At 53.8% G+C, this 22,247-nt stretch overlaps 1 protein-coding gene across 1 annotated transcript; it reads right to left on the bottom strand.

Annotated features, from left to right (window-relative positions):
* Window positions 1–8,029: 8,029 nt before the first annotated feature.
* Window positions 8,030–21,967, bottom strand: DENND2D (DENN domain containing 2D). Its single transcript, XM_069875642.1, has 12 exons — window positions 21,900–21,967; window positions 17,791–17,975; window positions 16,722–16,834; window positions 16,545–16,614; window positions 15,386–15,463; window positions 15,151–15,291; window positions 12,618–12,766; window positions 12,120–12,297; window positions 11,586–11,627; window positions 11,162–11,252; window positions 9,907–10,146; window positions 8,030–8,299 (listed from the first exon to the last, which is right to left on the bottom strand). Exons 1-12 carry the CDS (start codon window positions 21,961–21,963, stop codon window positions 8,238–8,240), a joined length of 1,413 nt encoding a protein of 470 aa, XP_069731743.1. The 5' UTR covers window positions 21,964–21,967; the 3' UTR covers window positions 8,030–8,237.
* Between the last annotated feature and the right edge of the window lie 280 nt (window positions 21,968–22,247).

Raw genomic sequence — 22,247 nt, 5'->3', positions numbered from 1 at the left:
CAGGGAAAGGAGAGGAAAAGACTTGCAGGTTAGAATCTAAAACTACAGTTTTAATGAAATAATAATAATAATGGTGATTAGAACAATGAGAAAGTAATCAAATATATACAAATATATGCGATTGCACCCTCACCCCCTGATGACTGCATCCCCCCGGATGCTGCAGAGCAGACACAAGGGAAAGGGGGTCTGAGGCTGGGAGGGAGCTGAGCTCAGGGAGCTGCATTCAGGACCGCACGGATCTGGGGTCGGGGGCAGATGGACAGATAATGCCCTCACTGGACATCAGCCATCAAAGAAGACAGCGAGACCCTTGTGATCTCTCAGTTTTACACCAAGTGTGATGTGTATGGGATGGAATCCTCTGTTGGTCGGTTTGGGATCACCTCTCCTGTCCGCCCCTCCCTGCAGGTTTCACCTTCTTCACCTCTTTGACTTATGGCTCTGCCAGCTCGAGGATGGCCTTGGTTACTGTAGGAATAAGTGTAAGCATTGGCCTTTCTGCATCCCGGTGCCCCGTGTGACTGCTGCTAGAGAGAAAAACTGTCTGAAAAACCTGCAGTTAACTTCCAGAAAATGAAGTTGCTTAGATGAGACTTCACTGAAGTTAGAAACTGATTCTACTTTAACTCAAACTATAACAGTGGTGCAGTAAGTGTGGGCTGGGTTTGGTTGTTACTTTAATATCACACTCACTGTGGTGAACGGCCTCAGGGAGGCTGGGTTGGATGTTGTGGAGGGTTTAATCACACAGTAGTGCAGTGCTGCAGGCTGTGCCACAACCCTGGCACGCAGGGGAACTTCAGCCCTGAACAAATTGCCCAGGGTTGCTGTACAGAGCAGGATCTGCCCTGGCTATCACGATGCTTGGGATGGGCAATGCGGGTGACTGAAATCCCGGTCCTCTGCCCATGAAGTATCTTGCTCAAAGTGGTAGGAAAATGCCTCTCTACTGAGGTGCAGCAGTACCTGAGCACAGCTGCATGTGTCTGCTCTTTGATAGGGTTAAGCACGGTCACTTTTAAAACCCCAAGAGCAACAGATCAAACCCCTCTTGGCCCTGGCAAGTGGTGAGTTGTATTTCCTGTGATGACCTAGCTGAGGAAGGGGAGAGAAAAGTCAGTTCCTTCAGCAATCAGAGCTTTTGCACCCCTTCTTCCTGTCCCTGGGACAGTACCCACCATCAGACTGTCCTGGACAGAGAGATCCCTCCTTGCAGAGACACAGGACTGCTGGAGATGGAGAGAGAACATGAACAGGGCTCCAGTCGGGTTGTGTGTGGTGTGTTCGTCTCTGCAAGGGAAGAACTGGGGCTGGCCCCTGTTTGAGATGGGGCAAGAACTGGAACCGCGGTGCTGACTTCTCCAGCCAAGCATTCAGCACATGGACATGCTCTCTCCAGGGTCTTCTCTGCGTGGAAGAGTTTTGGTTCCTTCATGTGAGGTGATGTCATTTCAGCAAGCGAGTTGGAGGTCATTTCTTGGGATTAGGACACAGGAAGGAGGAACACCTTCAGGATGAAGAGGAATTGATGTGAACTTCCCCACTTCACCCTTGAACTTCCAGGCATTTGTATGCCTATCAGCAGTTATTTTATGGCAAGTGCAGCTGGGAGCTCTTTGGGGACCTGGTGGGTTTGTACTGGGGGTTCCCTGCCAGAGTGAAGCCTGAGGGAACGTTTGGTCCCCACGTCCTGACCACATACCTGGGCCACAGCTCTCAAGTGTCCTGGAGGTGTTATGGTCCAGGTGCCTTTATTGGGAGTGTCTCCAGTGTGTGAGGTGGCAGCTGTCTCCTTAACATCATGGTTTTAGGCACAACTGGAATTAGGATATTTCGCTTTAGCTGTGCTCTGCTGGGCGGTGGTTTGATCGGGATGGTCTGGCTTCTGCCACTGCCCTTCGCGTGGAGAGTGGGACACAGTCTGGAAGGGTCCGAAGGTGTGGAGGGCTTATCTCTCCTTTCACAAACTGTTTCTTTCCATCTGCAGAAGTGGGTGCAAAACTCAGTCACTTGGGAAGTCCCTGCCGTGTCAGCGGTTTTCTAGAGATGCAGATAAGAAGAATCATGCTCTCAGTCTTTGTGGGTTTCAGATTAAGCTGGTGTAAACAATATGTCACTGATACTTGAGACTGGTGAGGAACTGAAGGCATTAAAGGGTTGTGTAGGACCAAACTTTCACTTCTGAGACATACCTGAGCCTGTTCGTGTTCAGGAAATGCAGCAGGGCACCTTCTCCTGAGATGTTTTCCTGGAAGAACAGCTCCTGCCTGGAAGTTTGGATGCCCTCTCTGTTCAGCTGCCCAGGAAAAATTCCCATTTCTATCCTGATAAAGTTCCAGTGTTACTAGGGAATGGTTACTGTGGGTAATCGAAGCCCTATAAAGTGTTGCTATGGGTGTAGGCATTGTGTATGTGTCTGTAATAAATACTGGAATAAATGCAGTTCACCCTGGCGCTCACACAGCGCTGCCCTCCGTGCTGCTCGGTTACTCAGGTTGAGTGAGGGAGTGAGGGCTGCTCAGGGAGCTGGGAAGGGGGACGGAACCCTTGTGGACTCTGCCTGATCTTGTGAGGTGCTTTATCGCGTGCTGTTTCGTTCAGAGGATGCTTGGAAGGAAGAGCTTTTGCAAGAGCAGCCTGTTGAGCTTCTTGGAACACCTGTGGCTGAGCACATTCCACTCAACACAAACACAACTTGCTCTCTATGAAGCAAGTTTTCCTGGAGAACCGCAAAGGCAAGCTGAAAATTCCCACTTGCTGTTGGAGTGTTGCCTCTTCTCAGAACTAGTAAAGGAGTTCCCTTGCTCTGGCAAGGTGTTTAACACAGGGAAAAGACAGGCCAGAATACCTCAGGGCCTATTTCTGTTTCATCTGAGTGTCGGTTTGGTTTCACACCAGTGTTTTTCTCTTCTTTCCTTCCTCCCCTGCATGTACGAGCTGCATCCAGTGCTGCGCTGTGCCTGGTCTCTGGGCTTGGGATGGAGCTGCTGAGAAGTTTAGTCACTTCCAGAGAGCAGAAGGTGAAGGCTGCAGCACTGGCCCAGGTTGCCCAGAGCAGTGGTGGCTGCCCCATCCCTGGAGGGGTTCAAGGCCAGGCTGGATGGGGCTTGGAGCCCCTGATCCAGTGGGAGGTGTCCCTGCCCATGGCAGGGGTGGAACTGGATGGGTTTTGAGGTCCCTTCCAGCCCAAACCATTCCATGATTTTCAGAGGTTATAGCTGCGTGGGAAGTGACGTGAGGTTGGAGCTGTCTGTTATTGTACTGGAGTGATCTGAAAGCACTTGGCAGTGATGACTGCGATGGCTCTGGTAGTGGAATAAGCCCAGGACTATTTGCTGGCACCCGGGCCAGTTGGCACCAAGTGGCACATGCCATAACACAAACCTTATCTTCTACGCAGGGCAGCTGCATGGCAGGAATTGAACCGCAGCTCAGGAGCAATTCCTGAGCTGACTCCCAGACCAGATCCTGCCTGGGAGAGGTTTGTACGGGTGTGAGTCGGCTAATGCCATGCTGGGAACTGCGTTAACCATTTCGCATGATAAATGAGCCTTTTCTGGTTCAGGGATGACATTTCTTGGCACTGTTGTATTTACTGTTGTAGACTTAGATCAAATATTAAATCTCGAGGAGGAAGAAGGATTTAAAAATACACTGAGTTTTGCTGATCAGCTGCAGGGTGACCTGAGCCCAGCTGGATGTGTCCGTGCTCTGGGCAAACAGCAGCTGAATTTATCCATGTCTCCAGCAGCAAACACTGTGCCCCCAACTACAAGCAGGTGGTTTAAGAGAGGCAGAAGGAATTTAAAGCAATAAATAGGGTATTTTATTCAGCATTTGCCCTTTCAGCACAGTGTCTTCTTTCTTCACTGACCTTGATTGATCACAGGGATGTGAATCCTTGTTGCAATGTGCAGCCTGTCAGCCTCTGGGCATTAACAGGGAGGGGATTTCAGCTCTCACCAGACTGCACCCGTCAGGTGAGTAAGCAAGCAAGGTGATAGAGCGTCATAGCATCATAGGATGGTTTGGGTTGGAAGGGACCTCAAAGCCCATCCAGTTCTACTCTCTTACCATGGGCAGGGACACCTCCCACTGGATCAGGGGCTCCAAGCCCCATCGACCTGGCCTTGAACCCCTCCAGGGATGGGGCAGCCACCCCTGCCCTGGGTGACCTGTGCCAGGGCCTCCTCATCCTCACAATGAAGAATTTCTTCCTGATGTCTAATCTAGATCTTCCCCCTTCCAATTCAAAGCCATTTCCCCTTGTCCAGTCACTCCATGCTCTTTTAAAAGGTCCCTCCCCAGCTTTCCTGGAGCCCCTTCCAGTACTGGAAGCTGCTCTAAGGTCTCCCCAGAGCCTTCTCTTTGCCAGAGGTGCTCCAGCCCTCAGATCACTGGACCCACTCCATCAGTTCCATATCCATATCAAGCCACTTCCCAATGTTCAGGCCAACCCAACTCAAGAAACCCTTAAAACCTGCTGATCAGCAATGGCATCAGTCATGCAGGTTTAGGAAACAAGGACAGAGCTGTCGGGTAGAGGAGCAGCACACTGAAAGGGAAAGGGTGTGAGAGGAGCGTGGAGCATATTATGTCCCTGGAATATCCACCACCCGTACGTCTGGAGCTGTTGCTGGATGGTGGGGAGAGAAGTTGGTGCCCAAAAAGTGCCTGCCTGCTCCTGTTCCTCTGTACCTGTTCCTCTTGTCTTCCTGCAGTGACTGGAAAGCTGGGCTTAGAGCTGCTGTGCTCCCTCCTCTGAAGGTGCATTTCTGGGCTGGTCACTGGGAATGGATCCCTTTTCCCAGAACAAGACTAAAAGGAAAAGTGCTTTAAGTAACTTAACGTGATATTTCAACGTTCTTTGCTCAGAAGTTGCACAAGGTGGCAGCAACCCTTCTGACTCCCTGTAGTTAACCCTTGCTGACCTCTGCAGTGCTGCCTTAAACATTTAAAGGTCAGGTTTTGTGTACCTGTTCCTTTCAGCAGCTGAGGAATAATCTTTATCTGGCAGGGATTACGCAACCACAGAATCCCTTATGTGATTTCTAATTCTTCTTTTCTAAAGAGCCACTGCAAAACCCAGGACCACTGCCCATTTTTCTCAAAAAGATGGTGTTAATGCTTCACACCCAGCAAGGCTGGCATCTTCTCACAGTGGTGATGAACGGAGGAGATGGGGAGGCAGGTGGGCCTGAAAGAAACAGTTCATGTTAGGTGCCTGTGATTTTTCCACCCACACAATATTCAGCTGGCTGGGGAACTTATTTAAATAAAAAAAAAAACCACAAGAGACCACTAACCTTTAATTTCCTGTAGTTAACCTCTAGCACTCTCTCTACCCAGGAGGGGGAAGTTGTGGAGCCAGAGAACATCCCCATGGTGCTAAAAACTCCCCTCTTTTCATGGAATCACGGGATGGTTTGAGTTGGAAGGGACCTCAAAGCCCATCCAGTTCCACCCCTGCCATGGGCAGGGACACCTCCCACTGGATCAGGGGCTCCAAGCCCCATCCAACCTGGCCTTGAACCCCTCCAGGGATGGGGCAGCCACCACTGCTCTGGGCAACCTGGACCAGGGCCTCCTCACCCTCATTGTGAAGAATTTCTTCCTAATGTCTAATCTAATCTTCCCCCCTCCAATTTAAAGCCATTTCCCCTCATCCTGTCACTCCAAGCCCTTTTAAAAAGTCCCTCCCCAGCTTTCCTGGAGGCCCTTTCACTGCTGGAAGCTGCTCGATGATCCAGTGGGTCTTTTCCAACCTAGTGATTCTATGATTCTAAGGTGTCCCCAGAGCCTTCTCTTCTCCAGGCTGAACAACCCCAACTTTTCCAGCCTGTACTCATAGCAGAAGTGCTCCAGCCCTCGGATCATTTCTGTGGCCTCCTCTGGACTCATTCCAACAGCGTCAGGCACTGGCAGAGGCTGCCCAGGGAGGGGGTTGAGTCACCTTCCCGGGAGGGGTTTAAGGGACGGGTGGACGAGGTGCTAAGGGACATGGTTTAGTGATTGATAGGAATGGTTGGACTCCATGATCCAGTGGGTCTCTTCCAACCTGGTTATTCTATGATTCTTATGCTGGGGATTCCAGGACTGGACACAAGGCTCCAGGTGGGTCTGACCAGGGTGGAGCAGAGGGGCAGAATCCCCTCCCTCGCCCTGCTGGTCCCACTGCTCTGGATGCAGCCCAGGACACACTGGCCTTCTGGGCTGTGAGTGCATGTTGCCAACTCTTCTCTATTTCCTAATGAATAATTCTTGTTCCCTCCTCAAACACATGTGGGGCTGGACAAACCTCAGCAGATTTCTCTCAGAAGGGCTGTGCTTTCACCTCTGTTCAGCCTGTGCCCTCTGCCCAAATTGTGTTGCTGTCACGTACGTTTGTGCCTGACTGCACAAATCATCACTTCTAAAATAAACGCCCTTTACATCTGTCTTGTTTTCGTTAGATGCTCAACAGCTCTGAAAGCAAATGCTGTCTGGCAGCCAGCCTGCTTATGCACTATGTTTATGTACAATCTCACTGTCACATTCAATACCACTGCAAAAGGTGTATTAACTGTGCTTTTGCTAACATAGCTCTAGTGGGTCCTGAGTGATATAGGAGCTTGGCTAGAACATCCTGGAGAGTCATAGAATCTTAGAATTACTAGGTTGGGAAAGACCTTTGAGATCATCAAGTCCAATCCTACCTGTCCACTACTAAACCAGATCCCTGAGCACCTCATCCACCCGTCTTTTAAACCCCTTCAAGGATGGGGACTCCACCACCTTCCTGGGCAGCCTCCGACACTGTCTGAAAACCCTTTCAGTGAAGACATTTTTCCTGATGTACAATCTGAATCTGCCCTAGTGCAGCTTGGGGCCATTCCCTCTCGTCCTATTGCCTGTCACTTGGGAGAATCAGAGAATGGTTTGAGTTGAAAGGGACCTATACAGGTCACCCAGTCCAACCCCCTGCAGGAGCAGGGACATCTTTAACCAGATCAGGGGGCTCCAAGCCCCACCCTTCCTGATATCCAGTCTAAATCTCCCCTCCCTTAGTTTAAACCTACTACCCCTTGTCCTATTGCTGCACTCCCTCATCAAGAGCCCCCCCGCTGCTTCCCTGGAGCCCCTTTGCTGCTCTAAGGTCTCCCCAGAGCCTTCTCTTCTCCAGGCTGAACAACCACGACTCTCAGCCTGGCCTCATAGCAGAGGTGCTGAGAGGAGAGGATGAAGCTCTGCCTTCAACCCCAGCCCTTGCTGGGGGAAGTATCTGGCTCAGGTTTGTCTGGGAAGGAACCAGGAGGATCTGCAGTGAGCACCAGCTTCCCCCACTGCGCTACTTATTCCCTTGAGGAGGGAAAGGGGGGAACCTCAGTGCAGCTTTGGGGTTGCTGCAGGCATCACATTTCAGACAGCGTTTCAATGGACTGCAAGGCTTCAAAAGAAGTTGGCATCATAAACGAGGAGGATGTCGACATGTTTTACTACTGGATTTAACAAATACTTCCTCCATACCCAAAGCTGTTGCTTGTCCGTTTCCCTCTCCCACAAAACACAGCCCTGTGGCCTTCACAGTTTGCTTACAGCATGAATAAATAACCTGTTGGAAAAGAATGTTTTTGTTTCTTTAAAGAGCTAAACTGAGCTGTCAGTGGTACCGACACCCGAAGCAGAGAGTCGCTAGAGAGGAAACCACTAAAACCCAGGGCAACTGTTCCTGCCGGTATTTAACAATTAGCAAAACAATGAGAAAACACAGTGAAAGAGCTGTTAATAATAGAAACCTCACAAAGTTATTCAATAGGATGTTACCTATTTGTAAAACCTAGATTTGTTTTAATTATAATCAACACTATTTCCTACTCATCCTTATTTTTTTTTCCCCCTTCTAACAATGACTCTACGGCTCCCCGACTTCCCTCCTGCCCTGCGTGAGGTCCTGACGGGGCCGAAGACTGCACAGGGCTGGGCACTGAGTCGCCGTTTGTCCCCGTCGCTAGCAAGGTGGGAAACGAAATCACAGCCTGCTCGCCAGCTCTGTGCAAAAGAGTTTTCCAGTGCAATGACGCCCTGAGGGAAAAAGAAAGGCTAGAAACGTGTTCAGTGCTGCCCGTGAGTCTCAGGAGTCACAAGTGGGCAGGCAGAGCCAGCAGAGTCCGGCGTGCTCTGCCCTGAGTCTGCACAGCGTTGGTGCCACCGGCAAGGGCTGCCTGGTCCCAGCTTGTGTGCACCCTGGCTGGACTTCAAGAGTCTCTTCTGTGCTTCTTCTGTTCATGGTACTCTGCTATCTTCTGCTGGAAATATGCTGTGGAGGAGAAAAGGTCGTTAGTGAAATGGAAGCGTTTGGTCTGGGAAGGATGCAAGGCTGCCCAAGCTCCTGGGAGTGTGCAAGGACACCAGGAGCCAAACCCTGCTGGGTTATGGACAACTGCTCCCTGGTGAGGACCGAGGTGAGACTGGTGTTGCTGCACCTAATCACAGAATGGAATCACGGGATGGTTTGAGTTGGAAGGGACCTCAAAGCCCATCCAGTTCCACCCCTGCCATGGGCAGGGACACCTCCCACTGGATCAGGGGCTCCAAGCCCCATCCAACCTGGCCTTGAACCCCTCCAGGGATGGGGCAGCCACCACTGCTCTGGGCAACCTGGGCCAGGGCCTCCCCACCCTCACAGCAAAACATTTCTTCCTAAGATCTCGTCTCAATCTCTCCTCTTTCAACTGAAAACTGTTCCCTCTCATCCTCTCCCTGCCCTCCCTGATCAAGAGCCCCTCTCCAGCTTTCCTGGAGCCCCTTTCAGGATGGGAAGCTGCTCTAAGGTCTCCCTGCAGCCTTCTCTTCTCCAGGCTGAACAACCCCAACTCTCTCAGCCTGTCCTTGGACAGGAGGTTCTCCAGACTTCAGATTGCCTTTCAGAATTTCACCCATCCCTCCCACCTTCTCCAAATGGGCTTCATTATGCTGGGTTAGTCCAAGTCTTTAACCCATACATTCAGTCCTGTTCAGTTTTTGTGTTTTCAACAAGCAAGGAAGAGAGGAAGCGTGACACCTTGGCAACGCAAAGAGCCAAAAAGGTGATGTAGACTGGGAATATAACAATAAAGCTGGAATTGTGCCATCCCTCTCTCCCAAATCCTGCAGATCCAGGTCTGTGTCTGCCCTATAAAAAGCCTGACCCAACAGTGTAGAGAACACAGCAGCCGAGGTCGTGCCGGGCTCCGAGTCACTCAGCCAGGCTGCAGATGAGCCAGAGAGGGACTCACTATGGGCACCATCTGCTTCTCAGCATCTGAGGTGATGAGCGCTTTACTCCAGCAGTTGAGCAGATTGAGTGCAATGATTGCACCCTCTTGCACTCTCACCAAGTGCAGCAAGACCTCAGGGGTGGCAAGTCCTGGGCCAGGATGTCTGGGGCCAGCAGAGATGTTTTAGGCTGTTCCCTCAACCTCTAGCGCCCTGTTTGTCCTTATCCTGGGTGGGAAGGAGGCTCAGCTCTATCCCATGCTCTGTAAATCCCCTGGAAGAGGAAAGGACCATGCCTGCTGCCACGGGGAGCTGGTGGCAGAGCTGAGTCAGGGCTGAGCCAGGCCCCTGCTGCTGACTGCATCCAAGCCAAATATTTGTGCTGCCCCTGGCATGTTTCCCTGGACACTGAGCTCTCGGTAAGCCCGCCCCATCCCCAGACAAGCAACAAGATCTAAAATGAGCCCAGGGATTTTGTTGGAGTGCTTGACAGAGATGGAGAAATGCAGCTGTGGAGAGCAAATAGGGGCCACTCACTGCCCTGAGCACCCTCAGCCCTGAGCTGCATCCCTCTCCGGGCACCAGGCATCTCCTTTCCTCTAACCAAACAGCCCAGGAGTTTGTAGAGCTCATCTGACTGAAGAAGGAAGGAGGGATGGGGCCGTTTACCTTCCTCTGGCATCCGCCTCTTTTCTGCTTCCTCAATAAAGAGGGAAAACATGTTTGTCTTCACAAACTTTTTCACAAACTTGCGGCTGGTCTTGGAGGTGATGGCTTTGCAGAAGGCTCGCTCCTGGAAGGTGCCTGAGCCATTTTTACTCCACTTGATGTGTGAGGTGTAGTGGCCAACCATTCGGACAAAGAAGTTCACGAATGCTTCGGAGACGAGCGCGTTCACCTGCTCAGATGCTGGAAGAGGACATGGAGCATGAGATGTGGGGATAGGAACTATGAGTATAGGATGGACCTGTTCTAACCTGGCTGGTTCACAGTCTCTGTTTGCACCCTGAGAAATCATTTGATTAAAACCTCCCTCTGCGAGTAAATGAAGATCAGACTAATTTTGCTGAGGGAGCCTTGGCTGTGTTTGTTTTCCAGGGTGGTGGCATCTTTGAGGCCAAATATCAGCAAAACTTCATTGCTTCAGCAGCAATTATAGAATCCCTTGGTTGGAAAAGACCTTTGAGACCATCAAGACCAACCGTACCTGTCCACTACTAAATGAGATGCCTGAGCACTTCATCGACCTGTCTTTCAAACCCCTCCAGGGATGGGGACTCTACCACCTCCCTGGGCAGCCTCTGACACTGCCTGAGAACCCTTTCAGGGAAGAATTTTTTTTTAATGGCCAATCTGAACCTGCCCTGGTGCAACTTGAGGCCGTTCCCTCTCTCCTATCACCTGTTACTTGGGAGAAGAGACCAGGACCCACCTCTCCACAACCTGCTTTCAGGCAGTTGTAGACAGTGCTGACGTCTCCCCTCAGCCTCCTCTTCCCCAGGCTAAACAACCTCAGGGCCCTCAGCCGCCCCTCATAACACTTGTTCTCCAGACCCTTCCCCAGCTCTGTTACCTTCTCGGAAAACGCTCCAACCACTTAAGGTGTTTGGGGTGAGGGGCCCCAAACTGAACCCAGGATTTGAGGTGCAGCCTCACCAGCGCCGAGTCCAGGGACACAATCCCTGCCCAGGTCCTGCTGGCCACGCTGTTTGTGATACAGGCCAAGATGCCATTGGCCTTCTTGGTCACATGTTTTGCAGGACAGGGGAAAGGCCAAGGGTCTCCTGTAGCTGCATTTTATTGCAAATCAAGGCAGAAAAATCCCAGGCCAGGTGTCTCTAGGACAATCATTTCACTGAGGACTCTGCCCATCTACAGAAGGCAGCTCACCCTCGTTTTATAATATATAAAGAGAGGCCCTTACTGTGTACATTGTTGTTGTTGTTGAGCCTGTTCAGAGAGGTCAGCATCTCTTTCTGCTGCCTGATGGGCAAGATCTCCTCCTCATCGCCAACCTGTAAAGCAACGGGAATATGGAGCACCCTGCACGAGGGGGAACAGCTCACATGGCCCTGGGCAATGATTAGTGGAGCTCCTAAGCGGGGCTTCCTGCAGAGCTCATTAATTAATTATCACTGCAGAGATGCTGGGAGCGGGATGTGCAACACACAGACCCTGCCACTCTGGCTCACAAGAAGGGAGACACAGGGGATGGAGACATCCCTTTGTGGGATGCTGTCACTAAGGTGTCTCTGCCCCCAGCACGTGAAAGCTGGGATTAAGGGTGGAAAGGGACCCATCCCAGCACTACCCAGCCCAGGAGAGCCAACCCCTCGCCCTGCACCTACCGCCTGTAGAATCTTCCCTTCGCAGAGGTCAACCATCAGGGCCTGAAAGAGCAGAGAGCAACCAGGTCAACCTGACCGAGGCAGCCAGGCTTCCTCCCACCCGTTTTATGGTCAAAACTCTGTCTGCAGCCCACAGGGGTGGCAGGGGATGGATTGGTCCCTCTGGGCAGGAGGAACCCGGGCAGAGGGACCAGGGCATCTCCCCAGGGACCATGGTTGCCCCAGGCTCAGTGGCTCGTCCCAGCGCAGCCTTTCTCCACTTCTGCAAGGGTGGGACGATGCCAGCAGCCAGCCTGGCCCACAGCAGCTCCCTGAGGCACCTTCTCAGGGCTGCGGGTCCTGGGGTGGCCGCCAGCACCCAGGCGTATCCCAAGGTGCCAATAGGAAAGGACATGCAAGAAGTCACAATCTCCAGCCTCCCTGGATGAGAAAAAGGCACAACCAGAGCCTTCAGCCCCGGTGCCAACATAAACCCAGGGTCACTGACTAACTAAAGGCTCCCTTCAGAAGCTTTCCCCAGCCCAGATAAAATACCTCCTCCATCGGCTGGTCCAGGACACGCTCCAGGTGCCGCCTCTGGATGCCAACCATGAAGGGCGTGGGGCAGCAGACGGTGTCAAGCAGGCACTCAGGGACCACAGGGATGTAGGTATGAGCCCAGGTGAAGGGGTAGAGGAGAGCAGCCACCGCATGGATGCACTGTGAGAGGACACTGTGGGACAAGGAGCTATCATGGTGGCATTGAATGAGGAAAGGGAATTTCACTGCATGGAGGGAACCACAGAATCATGGAATGGGTTAGGTTGCAAGGGACCTTAAGGGCCATCCAGTTCCACCCCTGTCATGGGCAGGGACACCTCCCACTGGATCAGAGGCCTCAAAGCCCCATCCAACCTGGCCTAGAACACCTCCAGGGATGGGGCAGCCACCACTGCTCTGGGCAAATATCCCACCTTGAGCTCAGCCGTGTCCTGCACTCCTTCAACAGTGTTGTGGTTGTTTTCTTTTTTAAATAAAGAGATCAGGACTCACCTCAGCTCCTCTGCCAGGAAAATGAGCCGTCGCTCCAACACAGCAGAGGCGAAGATGTGCAAGATGAGGTGGGGACTGAGCCGCTGGAGCAGAGCCTGAAACTCCACATGCTCCAGGTGGGCATCCACAGGCCGCGTGAGCTCGATGAGCTGCCAAGGGAGACCCAGCAAAGCCCGGTGAGGAGGTGCAATGCTTCCCCTACACCACACTGGCCCCCGAGAAGGTGACTTGGGACCAATTAATGACTCATAGTTCGCAGCCTCTGCATCACATCCTTCTGCAAGGGACAAACCTTATCTTGTCCTACCTGGAGATCTGGGCTGTGCAGCACTAAGGATGCAGGGGAAGCCAACAGCAATGTGCACTGTGGGATTTATTTATTGGGGCACTAGAGTGTTAACCAAAATGTCTCTTTCCTCCAGTGTCCACAAGCCCCTGATGGGCAGTGATGTGTCCCCATCTCAGTGTCTGACAGCTCAGCTGTGAACAGCATCTCCCAGGATAGGGAGGAGGAATGACAGCCTGATTTTTGCTATAAAAAGCTTCCTCAAAAGCCTCTCTGGAAGGGCCAGTTCACCTTTTCCTAGCTAGGGTGGTACAAAAGTGAATTATCTGATGGATATTTGCAGGTCTGTTCTGCTGACTTTGTCTCAGACAAGTCTCCCCAACCCAGTCCACCCCCCTGCCCTGCTGCAGGCATCCCTAGACGGTGACTGCTCAAGGGTTAACAGGACTGTGCAGCTCCTGACACAGCCCCAGTGCTTCTCCCCAGCTTTAGGAGGGGTAGAGTCACCCTCCTCCATATGCCAGGCTTAGTGGGCTCTGCAACCCCTTTCCAGCACAAATCTTGCGTGATTCCCAGCTCTCGGCCCTTCCAGCACCCCTTTTCCTGTTTCCTCACTGATCTCCTTGCCTTGCTTCAACCTTGCCCAGCACCCCAGAGCCCAGCTCTTTCGAAGAACGAACTTGCACACCCTCCCCGTAGCCTGACCCAGGGCCAACACATTGAGCAATGCGCAAAGCCCTTGCACAAGCCTTCCTGGATGAAGAAATCTCCTGCAGTTTGAGAACCAGCTGCCAAACTGGCCTCAAGCTGCACCAGGGCAGGTTCAGATTGGACATCAGGAAAAACGCCTTCACGGAAAGGGCTCTCAGGCACTGGCAGAGGCTGCACAAGGAGGTGGTGGAATCCCCATTGCTGGAGGGATTTAACAGATGGTGGACGAGGTGCTCAGGGATCTGGTTCATTAGCGGACAGGTATGGTTGGGCTTGACGATCTCAAAGGTCTTTTCCAACCTAATAATTCTATGATTCTGAATTGCACTAGAAATGAGGGATCTTGCTCTCAGACCCATCTGGCGGATGGATACTCAGCACTGAGGTTATTTTCATAGAATCATGGAATCACTAAGGTTGGAAAAGACTTCTAAGCTCATCCAGTCCAACCATCAGCCCAACTCCACCGTGTCAACTAAACCATGTTCCCAGGTGCCACGACCACATGGTTTTGAACCCCTGCAGGGATGGTTCTCTACCACCTCCCTGGGCAGTGGTTCCAGTACCTGAGGACCCTTTCAGTGAAGAATATTTTCTTAATATCCAATCTAAATCTTCACTGGTGCAACTTGAAGCCATTTTCTGTCATCCTATCACTTGGCACTTGGGAGACTACCCACCTTACCACAAACTCCTTTCCAGGAGCTGTGGAGAGCAATGAGGTCTCTCCTCAGCCTCCTCCAGGCTAAACAGCCCCAGGCCCCTCAGCTGCTCCCCATAAGTCTTGTTCTCCAGCCCCTTTTGCTCCAGGCCAAGGTAGATCCTCCCCCTTTTCCCACCCTGGCTTTGCCATAAAAGAAAGAAAAGACAAAAGCCAAGGCTCTGCCTGTGGGAGCCTGAGCCGTGCGTGGGCAGCCTAGCCCATGGGCACCGTGCCCATGCCCGATCCTCTTCCCACAGGTAAGGTCTGAGCTTGCCGCGTGCCTGCGTCACGGCAGCTGCCTGCCCTGCGATGCCGACCCGGGGCAGGTGCTGAGGCTGAGAGCTGAGCTCCGCGGTGCAGAGGGGAAGCTGCAGCCCACCACAGCCCCGGCACCACCACACACCCTAAGACCCTTGCCTGCTGCACCCAGAGTGCAGCCAACCCCGCTCCATGGCCCCCGGCAGGACGCGCGGCTCTGACATAAAGGCTGAGCAAGCACCAACATGTTAAGAAATGGCGTTTGGGGAGGTTTAGTGCTGGCAGCTCCAGCTCAGGGGTTATGGAGCTGCAAAGATGCTGCTTTGCAAGGATGCAAAGATGGAGCAGCATCACGTGTTGATGGATTCCATCCTCACCCTCACCGCTTGCTGCTCTTTTCTCCTGGACCTAGTGACACCCATTTACCTAGGGCACAAGGCCCCCAGCAGCCCAACCCACCAACAGTGCACCAGGGAACACCCATGGGTGCCACAGGCGTGGAGGATGCTCACGGAGATCGCCCAGGCTCCATGTGTTGGAGCAGCCCAGAGGGTGCCACTAAGCCTCACACCAACCTCCGTGCCCGACTCGGGGATGAAGCTTTTAATGGTGACAGTTTTCCCTGGAGCTGGGAAGGAGGATTCGCGAAGGCCCTGCATGAAGGGGTAGATCACCGCCATGGAGATCTGGCGCCTCTTCTCCACCTCATCCAGGATCTAGGGGAGAAAAAAAGTGAGCTATGAAACCCCAGCAGGCAATGGCACCACTGCCCGGGCACCACTATGCTGGATGGAGTCACCACATCCCTACCTTGGAGAAAAGCCCAAAGCAGCCCAGGCAGCTGATGATGCAGAAGACCTCAGGGAGGCGAACACCACGGCCAGATGGCTGGAAGAGGATGGGAAAAGGGTTTGTGCATCTCCCAGCCCCACTGGGCCAGCTCCTTGCTCCCAGAGACCTCTTGGCCCCATTCCCCTCTCAACATGCCCGATCACCCACTTGGGGATTTTCAGAGCCGGAGGCCAAGGACATAGTTGATGCTATAAAATCAGAGGGTACCCAGGACCAGAGAAGACAATTCAGATGCAAAAGCTGTCAACCATTTTTGTGCTAAGCCCTGTGGCACATTCCCAAACTTTCCTCCACCCCAGATACATGTCCTTCACAACCTCCTGCCCCACCATCCCTGGGGTTAATCCTGCCTCCCACTGAAACAGGGACAAGTGGGGTGAGGTCCCAGACTGTTTTTCTCTTTCCAACTAGGCAATTCCTGGGACTGTTTACACTTTCAGCCCTCAGAGATCCAGTTCAGAAAGGCAAAGCTCAAATCTGGATGAAGAAGTAGGCAAATCTGCCAGGGAATGAAAGGGTGGTGAGATCCATTGAGTCATCGAGCTGTGGCATACGGCCCCATGTCTTTATGTCCCTATTTAAACAGGTTGAGTGTAAATCAGCAGCCAAGAAAGACCTTCATCATGTCACACAGCCCCCAGGCTGGCTGAATCCGTGAGCTGAGAAAGGCAGCTACTGCTGAGATGCAATGTTTGGGGACAGGGTTGAGGGCACCTGGCTCCCTGGCACCTGGATGGGTGAACTCGCACCCCCATCCTGATTCTGTGGCCAAGGGAAAGGAGCTGTGGGAGATCAGTGGGGAGGTCGCGACAACTGGTACAGGGAACAGCACTTCCTAATCATCACATCTCCTGGCTGCATTTTAGGCCAGCCCTGGACTCCAGCAAATGCTGCTTTCCTCCATCTAGCACCTAAGTGATACTCCAGCAGAAGAAAGCTCTAAAACTCCCCTTGAGCAAGCCCTGGCTGCTTGTCATCCTCTTTGTCAGGGAAAGTGGCTTTCTAAGGCATGTTGCCAAGAGTTGTTCCTCAGGCATGGCACCGCGTCCCACCATGGGGATGGGATGGCAAGGCCACCACCAACCCAGCAATGGGTGTACAGCGGTAGGATGCTCACCAGCAGCCGCCTGCAGTAACCGATCTTCCTGCTGCCATCCACATTGGTCAGGACGAAAGAAAAGGTTTCACTGCAAGGAGAGACAACACATGGGGATGGGATGGCTCTTCCAGCCCTCAGGGGTGTGAGAGCACGTGGTGGGAAACCACGGCCAAGGCCCCGCAATGGGGCAGGTACCTGGTGAACTCAGTGACAGGGGCCCAGTTGTTGCCATCGGGGAAGCAGAAGAGGGGGATGGCTTGCAAGAGACGTTCCTCCTCCTCCTTCTGGCCCTTCAGCAAGTTCTCACGCTGGAACAAAGGGATGCCAAGAGTCAGGGGGATGGAGAGTGCCCACAGCCCAGGGGATGGGGTATGATGGGACAGAATAGGGTGGAACGAGGTGTGTCCCAAAGCAACCTCCAGCTCAGAATGAAGCAGAGTGCCTGCACATCCCTGCACAGGTATCTCCCCAAAATCCAATTTTTTGCTCTTTTGCCTTAAGGACAGTGGAGCAAAGCAGAGGCACCCAGGGCCTGCAGAGAGGGGCTCTCCTCCTGTGCCACCTGCCCCCCGGTGTGATTGCACTGCCATGGGCTCCCCTTTTGGCAAAAGACACCAGGGAGCACCCTGCAATTTTCCTCCTGGGATTTGTAGCCCTGGGCTGGGATCGCAGGGTGGGATGAACAGTCGCAGCAACCCCAGCCTGCAAATGGGAAAGACCTGGTGTGACACCAGGACACAGGGCATTTTTCTGTTCTCTTACCCCAGATCTGGTGGTGGAGCAGGAGCAACATAGAATCATAGACTCATGGAATGGTTTGGATTGGAAGGGACCTTAAAGCCCACCCAGTCCCACCCCCTGCCATGGGCAGGGACACCTCCTACTGGATCAGAGTGGGAGCCCCATCCAAGCTGGCCTTGAACCCCTGCAGGGATGGGGCAGCCAGTGCTGCTCTGGGCAATCTGGGCCAGGGTCTCCCCAACCTCATTGTGAAGAACTTCTTCCTAGTGTCTATCTAAATCTTCCCCCCTCCAATTTAAAGCCATTTCCCCTCATCCTGTCACTCCAGGCCCTTGTAAAAAGTCCTTCCCCAGCTTTCCTAGAGCCCCTTTCAGCACTGGAAGCTGCTTTAAGGTCTCCTTGGAGCCTTCTCTTCTCCAGGCTGAACAACCCCAACTCTCTTAGCCTGTCCTCACAACAGAGGACACCCTCTTTTACTTTAATTTTGGAAAACTCATCTTCCCAGAAACACAAAACTAAGTACCTTCGGGAACTGATAGGTTATCTTGGGTTCATAACGTCCATCTAGCGTCTTCTTCAGTGATACCACCACCAGGTACTCAAAGAAAAACTGCCCGGCAGAATAGAAGGCAGAGCTCCGCTCTCCTGGCTTCCCCTGTGACACCTGTGAAGGGTTTTTCTCCGCAGCAGGAGCCTCTTGTTTTCCTTCTGTAGCCAAAAAAAAAAACAACCAAAGCAGAGTGAAATGAAAGGGCAGGAGATGTTCTGATGGCAGGACAGGAGATGCAGAGCCATGGACCAGCCAGTGTGGCTGGAGGGAACCAGGACCTGGTGCACGGGGCGTTTTGTTCCCTGACAGTGAACAGCTAGGGACATGGAAAGGAAAGAGCTTTGATGAGGCTTCTGGGGGAAATCAAAGTGCATTAGACACCTCCAGCAATCCTTTGCTCCATCCCAGTGAGAGCAGAAGGACACCCAAAGCGAAGCCAGCACATGGGATGGTGGGAATAGAGTCTCTGCAGCAAACATCTGTGAGGAAGGTGTGGGAATTCTTTCGGAGCAGTTAATTTCTTTTCCTTAGGGGGAAAAAAACCCCCACAAACAGCACAGACCTTGTTTGAGCACCTCCAATAGCTCCAGTAAGATGAATCCCAACCTCTCCCTGCCAGATGTTCTCAGTCCTGGGAAATGCTGATCGCAGATGAGATAATCAAGGGTTTCCCCTAAACCACGGCTCCCAAAGCAAAGCAATTCCAAGATTACATCCCATTTATTTTTCAGCCAGTTGGGTAAGACAGGTGGGGGGCATCAGCAGTGACAACTCAACAAACTAGGAATAGGAGTCTGAAGAGCCCAAGCCTCCATATCCAAGAGCCCTGGGATGGAGATAGTGGGGGGAGTTAAATGCCAGCAGGAGGCTGCAGCCAGACCATGCCACAGCTCTTCCCTCTTGCAGCAGCCATTTACAACTCTCTAAATCTCCAGTTCCTGGCACTGAAACTGTCCTGGGCTTGGCCTTGGCTCTGACTATGGCAGGGAGCTGGAACAGAAATGCTTGAGCTGCTTCTAGGAATGACAGGCAGGAGAATAAATGCACGGCTGGATGAAATACTTCCGTTCATCCTGGAGTTTGGCCCTAGGCTCTTTTGGTTGTGCCTCAGCTCAGCAGCGCCAAGGATGCCCATGGCTGGCTGCTCTCAGCATCCCTCTCCCTTGTGTACAACATCCTCCTCCAAAAGTAGGGCAGGTGGACACCCCAACCTACGTATCCCTCTGGCTCCACATCTGCCTCATTTGGTCTGGAAACAGCTTTCTAGTCTCCAGGTCATTGGGAGCCAACAGGAACAGAAAGCTCATCTGAGGAGGTGACACACAGACCCAACATAGGATGTTCCTTCTCAAGGAAGAGAAGCACCTTTCCCAGTCTGAGGTGGGGAGATGCACGTAGCTGCCCCCCATGTGCACCCCGAGGCTGCTCCACCTCCGCATGTAATATCAGCAAGGTGAAATTCATCCCAGAAATGTCCCTTCACAGCAGGGGCAAGTCCAGGAGCATCCTGAGGATGGGACCCAGCTGCAGACACCTCTGGTTTGTCCTCAGTGGGAATCACCTGTGTGACAGCCCAGGGAGGTGCCCCAGCCAGGGAAAAGGGTTGACTAGGTCCACTTTGCTACTCCTGCTCCTCCTTGGGGTGTTCCAGTGGTTCAACCTCACCTAAGGGGCCAGGACAGGAGGTTGTGCTGGGGGGACCCCAGGGATGAGGGCTGTGCAGGGCGATGGCTGCTGGTGTCCCCCACTCTCACTGGATGCTGTTGTCGTTGCGATCCCATTGCAGGTAAGGTGAAAGCCCAGTTAAATCTCACCTCTTCAGTCCCACCCTGCATTTCAGGGAACACAAGGCATGTCCTCAAGCAAGGGCTGGATTTGTATCACGTCCGTGGAGTTCCAAAGAATCCAAGCACATTCCCAACCTGCCCCTCCTGGGGGGCCGGTGGTGCAGGGCTGCAGGTCCCACAGATGGACCCACGCGCCTGCCCGAAGTGTGACCCAAAAGCGCGGCGTCACCCAGCAGTGCTCCTCTCTGCAGTGCTCCCCTCTGCCAGGTCTGGTGGCAGAGCTCTCACTGGCAGAGCTTAAATCCCACTGGGACCACAATCCCCCATCCCTGGGCTAGAAGACAAGCTCTGGAGACATACGGGGCTGTGCACCATCATGCTGCATAAGATGGGTGTAATGTGAGGCCCTGGCCCAGGTTGCCCAGAGCAGAAGTGGCTGCCCCATCCCTGGAGGGGTTCAAGGCCAGGCTGGATGGGGCTTGGAGCCCCCGATCCAGTGGGAGGTGTCCCTGTCCATGGCAGGGGTGGAACTGGATGGGCTTTGAGGTGCCTTCCAACCCATTTGTGATTCTATGAATGTGGCATCAGAGGCCCGAGCACTGCCCAAAACCGGCAGGATGTGGAGTCCCACGTGTTACCTGGAGACACAAGCCACCTCACAAGAGCTTTGGCCAAGGACTTTCCTGTAGCCCAAGCAGGGAAGATATGGGGATGAGCCCTAACCTCCCACCAGCAGAAGCATCCCCTGCAAAGAGGGGAATGACCCAGGCAGCTGGGGGACCCACGCAGCTCCGGGATTTTAAGCAGCTGCGGGTGCTGTGCATTTTCACCCCTCCCTCCTCAGGCATGGAGGGGGCAAAGGCTGCTGCGCTGTGCCCTGGCCCACACGGAAACGGCGCTGGCGCTGCCGGCGTTCAAAGAAAAAGACATTTTGCTGCACAACAGCTTCCCCAACAAGCGTGGGGGTTTCTTATCTGCCCAGGGCTGCACTCAGACCCACACTGCAATGTGGCATAACCTGTTTCTTTCCTCCTGGAAAACTCCCGGGCTGCGGCGTGCCAAAACCTCTTGGCCTGGCATGAGGGTTTGCAGGGAGCTCTGTTTCCCACACCGTGCAGCTACCCACCTACCCCAGCAGAGAGGAAATGGCTTTTGCTTTATCGAACCTTTTCTGCTAAGCTTGGAAAAACACCTCTCACAGCCACAGCAAGAGGCAGCCAGCACAAATCAGAGGGGTGGGGGGACTTGCACTCAGACCCCTAAAACCTGCCCCAACCTGCTCTGCTGCGCCTGGAGACAGGGCTAGCCAGAACCCCCCGACGACCCGGCCCATACCTGAGAAAAACTCACAAATCATAGACTCACAGATTTGTTAAGGTTGGAAAAGACCTCCCAGCTCATCCAGCCCAACCCCACCATGCCCACTTAACCCCAAGTGCCATGGCCGCACAGTTTTTGAACCCCTCCAGGGATGGAGACTCCACCACTGCCCTGAGCAGCCTCCATCAGGGCTTCATCACTCTGTCAGGGAAGAAATTTTTCCCAAAATATTTCCAATCTAAACCTCCCCTGGCACAACTTGAGGCCATTTCCTCTTGTCCCATCCCTTGTTAATTAGGAGAAAAGCCCAGCACCCACGTCACCAAAACCTCCTTCGCAGGAGCTGCAGAGAGTGATGAGGCGTCCCCCCAGCCTCCTCTTCTCCAGACTAAACAGCCCCAGGTCCCTCAGCCGCTCCCCATAAGACCTGTTCTCCAGCCCCTTCCCAGTTCTGTTGCACTAAATCCCAAAGGACTGATTTCTGCCCCATCTGCTGTCACCCGGCCAGGCTGCCCTGCCCCGGGGGGACGTGTTCCCACCGATGCCCTCAGTGCCACCCTCCTGCGAGCTCTGAGACGCTGGTGCTGGTGGGCAAAAGGGTGGGGAAACCTGGGATGGGGGGGCAAAGGCCTTGGGAGGGGGGCAAAGCCTGGGGTGGGGGGCAAAAGCCTGGGATGACAGGGCAAAGCCTGGGGTGGGGGGCAAAAGCCTGGGGAGGGGGGGCAAAAGCCTGGGACGATGGGGCAAAAGCCTGGGGGGGGGGCAAAGCCTGGGGGCGGGGGGCAGACCCTGGTCTCCCCGGGGCCCCTAGGGATGCGGGGCAGCTCCGGGCTGGGCTGAAGCCCCGGGATGCGGGGCAGCTCCCGGGATGCGGGGCTGGAGCCGGCTCCCACGGCCCCGGGACGGCGTCAGCACCGACACCGGCCCCGACACCGGCGCGAACACCCGAAGCAGCCCCGTCCCGGCCCCGCTCACCGCCGCGCGCCGCCCGCCGCAGGCTCCGCCGCCAGAAGCTGCCGAGAGAGGCCATGGAGGCCATGCCGGCCCGGCCGGGGGGAGGGACGGGGCGGGGGCAGCACCTGCACCGGGACCCGCCCGGCGTGGGCGGCAGCGAGAACCGGGGGGGCCTGCCGGGAGCACCGGGAGCGCTGGGAACAGGGGAGTCGAGAGCACCGGGTGTGGGGGTCCCGGGAGCACGGGGAATCATAGAAGCGCTAGGCTGGAAACGACCCACCGGATCATCGAGTCCAACCATTCCCATCGATCACTAAACCATGTCCCTCAGCACCTCGTCCACCCGTCCCTTAAACCCCTCCAGGGAAG

The sequence above is a fragment of the Phaenicophaeus curvirostris genome, chromosome 24 (genome assembly GCF_032191515.1).
Source record: "Phaenicophaeus curvirostris isolate KB17595 chromosome 24, BPBGC_Pcur_1.0, whole genome shotgun sequence".
Lineage (NCBI taxonomy): Eukaryota > Metazoa > Chordata > Aves > Cuculiformes > Cuculidae > Phaenicophaeus > Phaenicophaeus curvirostris.
This window is presented reverse-complemented; position numbering and strand designations above follow the sequence as displayed.

Bases quoted from the DNA above. Each gene is read 5' to 3' on its own strand.
- DENND2D (XM_069875642.1), bottom strand. From the start codon at position 21,963: ATGGCCTCCATGGCCTCTCTCGGCAGCTTCTGGCGGCGGAGCCTGCGG. The intron at 16,835-17,790 runs GTACTTAGTTTT...CCTTTGTTCCAG, and splicing joins TAACCTATCAGTTCCCGAAG to CGTGAGAACTTGCTGAAGGG. The intron at 15,292-15,385 runs GTAGGGATGTGG...TTTCTCCCCTAG, and splicing joins GCTTTGGGCTTTTCTCCAAG to ATCCTGGATGAGGTGGAGAA.